This window comes from Lagopus leucura, unplaced genomic scaffold (genome assembly GCF_019238085.1).
Source record: "Lagopus leucura isolate 7727_CA_CO unplaced genomic scaffold, USGS_WTPT01 60319-0_obj-0_obj, whole genome shotgun sequence".
Classification (NCBI taxonomy): domain Eukaryota; kingdom Metazoa; phylum Chordata; class Aves; order Galliformes; family Phasianidae; genus Lagopus; species Lagopus leucura.
Genome location: NW_024965811.1, coordinates 1 through 9,367, shown reverse-complemented (window position 1 = coordinate 9,367; position 9,367 = coordinate 1). Strand labels below are relative to the sequence as shown.

The following is a 9,367-nucleotide window of genomic DNA, read 5'->3' as shown; positions in this document are numbered from 1 at the left end:
GGGCGGGGCGGGCAGAGCCGGCGCACGCGCAGATCAGAAGGGCGGGGCGGGGGCCGTCAGGCGAGACGTGCGCATGCGCCGTCAAAAGGCGCTGTGGAGGCAGCGCCGCACATGCGCAGTGTTGTGGATGCAGTGCCGCGCATGCGCGGCGTCGTGGAGGCGGCACCGCGCATGCGCAGTGATGCGCGGCGCTTTGCGCGCCGTTCCCCTCATGGCCGCCGCCGTCGCCGGGAGCGGGGCCGGGTCCAAGCGGGCCCGAACGGAGCCCGTTCCGCGCATCGGCACCCACGATGGCACCTTCCACTGCGACGAGGCGCTGGCATGCTTCCTGCTGCGCCTGCTGCCGCGCTACCGGGTACGGCCGCGGCCTCCTCGGGCCCTTCTGCACTCGGACCCGGTCTTACCTTCCGAGTCCTGCCCTTCCTCAGGGTCGCCCGTGGGTCCCCCGGCCCTGCTGGAGCCCTCAGTGCCACTAAAGAATCTCCCTGGGGTCCCCAAGCCCACGTTTTCTAGTCCCCCATCCTTCTATGGGGCCGCAGTGGGGTCCTCAGCCTCCTTTTGGGGTACTCAGTCTCCGCTGGGGGCCGCTCCTGCCCTCATTTCCCTTATAACGTCTCCGGTCTCACCCACTGACCACTCTGGTATCCCCAGCCCCCTGCTGGAGTCCCCAGTCTCGCTTAGGGCCCACCTTGCGATCCCCAGGCCGTTGTCAGAATCCATGGTCCCACCTGGAGGATGCTTTCAGGTCCCCAGTCCTTCACTGGGGCCACACTGAGATCCCCAGCTCCTTGTTGAGGTCCTCCACCCCATGTGGTGCCCGCCCTTATGTCCCCATTTCCCCCTTGAGGTCCCCATTCTCCCCAGTCCCACTGTGGGCCCCCCTCAGCCTCACCCCATGCCTCAGCAGGACGCAGAGGTGGTGCGGACCCGGGACCCCCAACGCCTGGCCCAGTGCGATGTGGTGGTGGATGTGGGGGGCGAATATGACCCCGAGAGGCACCGCTATGACCATCACCAGAGGTGAGGCACTCCACCACGTTGGGGTCACCACATAAGGGAGCCCCCCGCGAGGGCTGACCCTGCAACCCCACAGGTCTTTCACCCAGTCCATGCGGAGCCTCCAGCCCAGCAAGCCCTGGACCACCAAACTGAGCAGCGCTGGGTTGGTTTATTGCCACTTTGGCTCCCAAATCCTTGCTGGGCTTCTGGGACAGCCAGAGGACAGCCCTGTTGTGACTGCACTCTACGATAAGGTACGGGGGATTTGTGACCCACCAGCATGACTTTCCCTTGTGGAAACCACCCCATAAAAGAGGGGTTGGGTTCCAGGCGTTCTGACCCCACCCTGTCCCCAAGCTCTATGAGAACTTTGTGGAGGAGATCGATGCCATCGACAACGGCATCGCACAGACGGACGGGGAGCCCCGCTACGCCCTCACCACCAACCTCAGCGCCCGCGTGGGGCACCTGAACCCCCGCTGGAACGACCCCGACCAGGACACTGAGGTGGGGACACGTGGGAAAGGGGGAACGCAGAGCTGCATTCTTTGGGGTCACTGCTGATCTTCTGCTGCATCCCCAGGCTGGGTTTAAGCGGGCAGTGGAGCTGGTGGGCAGTGAGTTCATGGACAGGCTCGACTATTATCACCGTGCCTGGCTGCCTGCGCGGGCGCTCGTGGAGGACGCCATCCGGCGCCGCTTTGAGGTGCTCCCTGTGCTTGTTTTGGGGGGGTTTAAAGGGTGGGTGGAAGCCTGGGGCAAGGGGAGGCCAGGTCCCCTTGGTGTTGACCTCCCTGCACAGCTCAGGGCACATCTGTGCGCCCCGTTTCTCTCTCTGCACCCATACAGCCACCCTCTGTGCACCCCTGTAACACTACACTGTCACGTTGCTTCCCACCCTCCAGCACCACTCTCCGTGCACCCTGAACAAATGGTGGTGCATCCCCACAGCGCAGGGTCTCATTGGGAGGGGGGGGCTGTGCTATTCAGATGGTAAAAAGCGCACAAAGGGGGGAGAAGCTGAGGCGCAGGGCAGTGCTGGGGCACAGGGCAGGACCTCACGTGCCACCATGCAGCCGCATCGCGTTCCCTCTGCAGGTGGACACAAGCGGGGTGATGCTGGAGCTCCCGCAGGGCGGCTGCCCCTGGAAGGAGCACCTCTTCAGCCTGGAGAAGGAGCTGGCGCTGCCCAACCCGCTCCAGCTGGTGCTTTTCCCCGACCGCAGCGGGCAGTGGCGGGTGCAGAGCGTCCCGGTGGGGCCACGCAGCTTCGAGAGCCGGTGAGCCCTGTCCCCAGCGCATCCCCTGCCAGGAGGGGACAGGATCTCAACCCCTTGCCCCTTTTCCCACCATCGCAGCCTCCCTCTCCCCGAGCCATGGCGGGGTGTTCGTGACGAGGCGCTGTCTCAGCTCGCCGGCATCCCCGGCTGTGTCTTCGTGCACTCCAGTGGCTTCATCGGAGGCAACCGTACGCGGGAGGGGGCTTTGGAGATGGCCCGGAGGACGTTGGCATTGCAGGGGGTGGGAGCACAAAGCGGATGAGTTCCCCACCCCCCAATGAGTTGCCTGTGCTGGGACTTCGCATGGACTGTTGGCACGGTCACAGCAGGACACCAAAGCAGCTGTGAGCTGCCACTGGTCCCAGTTACAGCGTTGGACCGGTCCGAAAGCACGGAGCAGACCGAGAGGCTTTTAAGGATTCAGTGCTCTGAAGCCTGGCCTGTTATGTACTGGCTGCCAACACCAGTAAAAAACCAGTGCATTCCCAATGCATCTGCTGGTCAGGTAGTGGGAGCTGCTTTGGAGGTGTCCTGGGGCACAGGGGGGCACATGGGGTTCCAAAAGGTCACACGCTGGGGTGCAAAAGCAGGTGCAGCCTCAGCATCCCCAGCACTCTGTTGTTGGTTTGGGGGTTGGACTCGATGATCTCTGGAGGTCCCTTCCAACCCCTACAATTCTGTGATTCCCTCCATCCCAGCTGCCCCTGGGAGGGGAACGTCACCAGCCCAGCTGTCCTGGGGAGGACACAGACCCCCCCCCTCGCTCCCCGCCTCCCGCTGCAGGGCAATGCGGGCAGCCTGGCTGTTCCTGCTGGCTCTGGGGCTGCCCTGCTGCCCCCAAGGCCGCCGCTGCCCTTTGGGGGGTCCCCAGGGCCTTCCCCCCACCGCCGGCGGCCGCAACGAAACCCTGGCAGGGAGCGGGCAGCCACGGGTGCCAGATGTGGCCATGCTGGTGGCTGTGGGTGGGTGGCTCGGCGCCGTCCTCGCCTACGTGGGACACTACGTGAGGAGGAGCCGCGCCGAGACCCGCCTGCACCTCGAGTACCTGCGGGCGCTGCCCTGCCGGCGGCTGAGCCCCGGGGAGGAGGAGCCGCTCAGCGCCGTCCTGTGACACCACGGACACCACAGGGGCAGAAGTTCCCAGCAGCAGATCCAAACCGGGGATCCCCGCGGGCGAAGCATCCCTCGACGTCTCCGGTGTGAGTTGTTTACCCCACGTCTTCGTTGGGCTGCTGCCGTCTTTTCCGTGGGGCGGAGGGGCAGTTTCCCTGCCTCGTTTCGGGGTTTGGTTTTCAGGAGGGTTGTGTGGGTCCTAGGGGTGGTGGCAGTGTGGGCTGAGCAGGGCCCTCCCTCCCCGTTTCCTCTGCGGAGCGATTACAGCGTAATCCCAGGGATTAACCACGTGTAATCCAGGGCTTTAAGCACTGCCCCCCTCAGCCTCCCCTTAATCCCACTCCGGCCCATCTGCTCCCCCCAGCGCTGTCAGGGCTCACGTGGGGCTGCAGCAGCTCTCACTGAATGGGCTGGGAGGGGAAGGTCTGTGCTGTGCTGGGTCTCACTGAGCTGCAGCACTTCTGGTGGTTCCTTACGCCCTCAAGGTGAAGCCCAAAGGCTGCATTTAAGGCCAAGGAACCCTCACAGCCCCTTCGGCCCTCAGTGCAGCCACGTAACCACAGAGCAAAACCCCACGCTCATTGGGGGCTCCCCAGGTGTTTGTTGCACACAAATGTAGCAGCAGGAACCTCAGATCTGCTTTGGTGTAGGCACAGAATGGCTCTTCTCCTGCAGGTGCACTCCAAACCATGACCTGACATCACAGAGCAGCACCAGAGCCCCAGAAACAAACCCGAGTGGCTTTGAGAACGCATCCCCCCAACAAACTTCCAGGGAACGTTTCCTTGTTTTCCCTGGACAAGGACAGAGCGAGGAGCAGAGCCAGGCGTGGGGAGGAGGAGCCACCTTTAATCTGCACGGCGCTCGACGGCTGAACCCCACATTCCACAGAATTGAGAGCACGGAGCCGTGCAGAACCTGCAGGGGTACAGGAAGGGACCACAGCCCCGCGGTGTCCCGGGGAACAGGGAACAGACCCCAAATGTCCTGAGCTGCTGTCAGAGCTCTGAGAAGAGCGGCTGCTCCCGCACGCTGCTGCTGGCCGTCACCACGGCGGGGCTGCGGCCGGGGCTGCCGTAGGGCAGGCAGGAGCTCAGGAAGAAGAAGGGGATGTGGCTGATGGTCCCCGTGGACCAGCACTGGAGAGAACAACGGCGCAAACATCAGCACAGGGCACCACCGTCCCAAAGAGCAATGGGTCACCATCGCCTTCCCTCCGCCCTCTCTGCACCGCGGGGCAATTTCACCCACTGCATTCCTGACCGAGGTGTGGCAAAAGAGAGCCGGAGCCGCACTCACCACGGTCAGCAGCGCTCCCTTCTCGAAGCAGGGGTGGAAGGCGATGAGCTGCGGCTCGGCGCTCTGCTCCCCCCTCAGGAATCCGCTGGAATGGAAAGGAAAGCTGCAGCGAGAGGTGGCGCAGCGCTCACGCAGCGCTGTGGGGTTAAGCGCCATCTCTGCTGCACTTAAAGGCTTTTCAGGATAATGGACAACACGTCCAAAATGTGACCGCTTTGGGGGCAAAATGGTACTGCAGCACTGCCTGAAGCAGCAGTGTGGGACGGCAGCAGCACAGCATCTTTCCCACTGCGTCCCGAGGGTGTTTGACCAACCTCCAAAACACCATGAGAAGCCCCGAACCCATCTGCTACGCACCACGGCAGGAGCTCAAACACGGGGCTGTTGCGGATACGGAACACGGCCACCACGGTTTGCGTCCCCTCAGCGCTGGGATTTCCTGCAGGGGGAAGGGAAGCAGCTGTGAGCTGAGGGTGTGAGGGGCAGCGATGGGACAGCAAAGCGGGAGCGACGTGGGGAACGAAACCACCTCTGCCTGCAGTGCTCCTTTCCCTTTCAAAAGGGATCCCCCACAGGCCGGGGGCAGCCCTGCTTCCCTGCAGCTTTTCCCTCCCCATTTCCTCCCCAGCAGCTTTATAAGAGGGACAAAAAACCAAGCAGCTGAGCTCAGGTCCGATACGGCATCCCCAGCGCTGCACCTCAGCGCTGTCAAAGCTGTGTTGTCTCTGCAGCCAGGAGGGCCTCCATGGCTCAGTTATCCCAAGGCTGCTCCTCGAGTGGGGCCGGGGGCTCAGGGTGCAACGTGGGCGCTGTGGGAACGCAGAGAGCTGGCGGTGGGGCTGGGAGAGGTGATTCTGTCTGGCAGTGAGGACGGAACAGTGCTCTCTCCTCGGGGGATAACCAGGAACAGGCACTGCACATCACCGTGGGGGCGCCAGGGGATGCTTTGTACAGGGGGGCAAAGTCACAGCGAGGAAGAGCGGACCCCCGACCCCTAAGGAGTTTCCCCCCCCCACAAAGAGCAGATTTGGAGCAAAGGTGGCAGGGAGCAGCGCTGCAGCACAGCTCTGACCTCGGATGATCACAGCCAGCCTCTCCCCGGTGGGGTCCCACACCATGGACTGCACAGCTCCGCCGACCCTGGAGCACAGCACAGTGAACCCACAGCTGGGGAGGGGGCACAGAGCCCCTCCACCTCCCAGCATCGCTCCGTGGGGCCGCACGCAGTCAGACCCACCTCTCCTCCCCGTAGGGCGTCTCGAAGGTGGTCTCTGACAGATCTGCCACGATGGAAGCTGTTTTCGAACCTCCCACCTGGCCCTGCATGTCCCCTGAAATGAAGTCCCAGCAGGTGCGCTCGCTTCTGCTTCCCTGCTGTGTGCAGGTTGTCTCTTTGCCCTAAATCTGCTCTTCTGCTCCCAGAACGATGCGGAATTTCCGCCTCTTGGAGCTGTGGAGCCTCCTGCTGTCCCAGCAGCGTCTGCGGTGTTTGGGACGGCGCACAGGGAAGGGTTTCCCTCGACAGAAGTGAGCACCCACTGCCTCCGTGCAAAAGGAGTGCTGAGAGCCAGAGCAAATCTCCCTGTGCAGCTCCAAGCTGAAGATGCGACGCAAGGGGGGAAATACGGACACCCAACTGCTGTGAGGGCCCCCACAAACCTCCTCCTTCCACTCCTTTCCCTGCTGTCCCGGCTTTGCTACACCACAGCAGCTTGGAAGCTCTCCCTGATGGACACTGAGCCTCTCTTGGCCACAACCACCCATAGCTGAAAGCAAAACGACGGCTGGGGAAGCAAACGGGGGTCACTCACCCCTGTACTCAGAGAAGGACAAGGAGTAGATGACGGACTCCCCCAGCACTGTGAAGAGCAGCCGGCTGCCATCAGGGCTCCAACACCCCGTCTGTGGGGCACAGGGGGACGTCAGAACACCCCGCACACCCCCACGTGGGGGGAGATGCCCCTTCCCACTGCGCCTGCCCCACCTGGCAGCGCCCTTTGATCGTGGGCCACTTCTCACACGTCCACATCTGAGCTTCCCACACTCTGCAAGAGAAAGAGAATGACGTGAAAGGGATAAACTGCCCCAAACCTGCCCCAATTCAGCCCCTCTGAGAGGAGCCCGAGGCCTTGGACCTGACTTTACCCCCCCATATGTGGCACGGGGAGAAGGGGAGCAGCGAGGACATAAAGCAGCCAGGTGTGCTTTGATGGGAGGCGAATGAAAATGGTAATGGAATTGAGAGCGAACAAAAGGAGCGGGGCCAGGAGCTCACTTGAACACTGCTGAAGGGGTGGCTGCCAGGACCTTGCTGCCATCGGGGGACCACGCCAAGAAGGTGACCCCACCGCCCCCGAACCACTGCAGCTGGACGCAGTTCTCGGTGGACACATCCCATACCTGGAGGGGCACAGAGGGGTTGGGGGGGGGGGGGGGGATGGCAGCGCTCCCAGCGTCAGCCAGAGCCCAGACGTGGCACAGAGCGGGGCGCTGACGCTTCCAGATCTCAGTGCTCCAAATTCAGGACCCTCCTTTGAGGAAATGCTGTCCCCCGTGGTCACACAGCCTCCTGAGTGTCCCAGCAATGGGGTGACGGCCCCGGACCCCCAAATGTGGCCCCACACTCACCAGCATGGCCGTGTCCACAGGTGAGGCCGAGAGCAGCAGCTTCCCGCTGGGTGCCCACGCCAGGCTGGTGACAGGGCTGTGCCCAGGGTAGGACAGCACCTGAGCGCAGCCAGATGAGGGTCTGCAGGGACAGAAACCACAGCTGATGGGGGACAGGAGGGTCACCAAGAGCTGGTGATGCACCACAGCGCCTTCTGTACCCCCAGCCGGACGGACAGCAGCCTGGATTTAACCTGAAGCTCAGAGAAATGGGCTCGGGGGCACGAGTGTGGGGCTGTCACCGTGTGGGATCGTCACCTGGTGGAGAGGGACGTGGGGTCCAGGTGCCACACGAGGACGCAGCTCTGGCAGGCGACGGCCAGGATGGAGGCACACAGCGGCTTCCAGGCGACGGCGGCCACGTTCCTCTGCAGACGATGCTTCAGCGATGGGATGGTGGCACTGCGGGGAGGAGGGAGCGTGACAGGAGGCCGAGTGGGGTCACAACAACAACGGGGGACATCCCCGGGGACCCCTCTGCAGCCCTGACCGTGGTGGGTGCCTAAAGCCTACGGGGAGGGGGACCCACCGTGAACTGTGCCCTTGGGGGGGGGGGGGGGGCGACAGAGGGGACCCGGGCAGGTGACACCGGCGCTGCTGGAGCACACCTTGTGTGATTCAGTGCCCACAGCCCGGGGGGAGATCTGGCACTTGTTGGCTTGAAATCCCAACTGGGGGAGAGTGGCTCAGCGGGGCAGCGCTGCTTGGGCCGCAGCATGAGCCGGGAGAGTCTTCTCTTAAGGAGGGCTTTATATGCCTGCCGAGACCCGCCGGGGGAGCAGGGAAACCTAGAGGAGAAATGAGGCTGAAGGGCAGGAGAAAGCCTGGCTGGGGGCTGGGGGTGTGAGGAAGGGTCCTAACGCAGCGCTGTGAGAAGTTCTGGGGGCAGGGAGCAGCGAGAGCACAGGGGTGAGGGGGGGCTGCTGGGCATGTGGCTCGGGGTGGGTTTGGGGGGGTGGGTTTGGGAGCTGCCCCTCTCCTCACCTGCTCGAGTTGTAGACCCGCACGGAGTCGTCCAGCAGAGCCACGGCGAATTTGCTGGTGTGTGGATGCCAGGCGAAGGCACGGATGCTGCAGCCGGCCCTGCAGGAGGAAGGGGCACAGGGAGCAACCCAGACCCACATCTGCCATCCCCCAGTTCCAACTCCCAAAGCCACCACCAAAATAAATCTCAGCTTTCACTGCTCAGCAAGGTGGCATCCTCTGCGAACTTCCCTTCCTCCTGGCTGTTTCTCACAGGCTGCTCAACAAACAGTCACCGCTCACCGCTTCACCAAGCCCTGGTTCAGTTTAATGCTGTTCCTCCCACGTGCACCACACAGCACCAGGGTACCAAGCAGCCCCAGGCGATGGGGAATGAATCCCCTCAGCATCCCTGTGCTGGGGAGGCTGAGCACAGAACAGAGGGGTGATGCCGTCCTCTCCCTCCGCTCCACGGCACCGTTCTGCAGGTGTGGATACACCAGGGGACGGGGTGACACACACACACACACACACATCTTGCACGGATTGTGGCCTCACAGCACACAGCACTCACCAGTCGACCGCCTGGGAGAAGGCAGCAATCATATCCTCACTGGTCAGCTGCAGGGGAAGGGGCAGACAGGGAGGATGTCAGCGCTGAGAGGGCAGAAAGCCCCTTCCCCCCTCAGCTTCATTCCCTCTGCATCCCTTTGCTGTCCCAGCGCCCTTTCGGCGCCGTTTCTCCTCCCATCACAGAAGGGAACTCGCAGTGTTTTGGGACCCACCGAGAGGTGTGGGAGGAGGGAGCCGTGCAGGGAGGAGAGCCATCGGCACGCGGTCAGAACGCAGCTCAGCGCCGTCTTCGCCCACTGCAGCCCTGCAGAGAGCACAGAAACGTCAGCACTGCTCCCAGCAGGAGGGGATCCCCGGCAATGGGGCAGCACGGAGCGGTGATGCGGAGCTGCAGGGACCCCCAGACCCCACTCACCCTCCTCCTCAGCGCTGACGATCTCCTTCAGCAGCCCACACAGCCCCCCGTCCCGCCT

The 9,367-nt window shown here is 63.3% G+C and overlaps 2 protein-coding genes across 3 annotated transcripts; one reads left to right on the top strand and one right to left on the bottom strand.

Moving 5' to 3' along the window:
• Positions 1 to 181: 181 nt before the first annotated feature.
• LOC122192296 (MYG1 exonuclease-like) lies at positions 182 to 2,768 on the top strand. Of its 2 annotated transcripts, none has more exons than XM_042892821.1 (7): positions 182 to 355; positions 908 to 1,020; positions 1,094 to 1,253; positions 1,357 to 1,506; positions 1,583 to 1,705; positions 2,098 to 2,279; positions 2,358 to 2,768. In XM_042892821.1, exons 1-7 carry the CDS (start codon positions 182 to 184, stop codon positions 2,539 to 2,541), a joined length of 1,086 nt encoding a protein of 361 aa, XP_042748755.1. In that variant the 3' UTR covers positions 2,542 to 2,768. The 2 variants fall into 2 exon arrangements, with proteins under 2 accessions (XP_042748755.1, XP_042748754.1); XM_042892820.1 differs by having other exon boundaries at positions 905 to 1,020.
• Positions 2,769 to 4,221: 1,453 nt separating this feature from the next.
• On the bottom strand, positions 4,222 to 9,198 carry LOC122192298 (aladin-like; the record flags this gene model as incomplete). Its single annotated transcript, XM_042892824.1, has 13 exons — positions 4,222 to 4,531; positions 4,692 to 4,776; positions 5,049 to 5,130; positions 5,764 to 5,831; positions 5,929 to 6,022; positions 6,503 to 6,593; positions 6,676 to 6,736; positions 6,967 to 7,091; positions 7,320 to 7,440; positions 7,617 to 7,760; positions 8,343 to 8,441; positions 8,896 to 8,942; positions 9,107 to 9,198. Coding segments are annotated over 13 exons (1,250 nt in total), but the record flags the coding sequence as incomplete, so codon positions are not given.
• Positions 9,199 to 9,367: the final 169 nt, after the last annotated feature.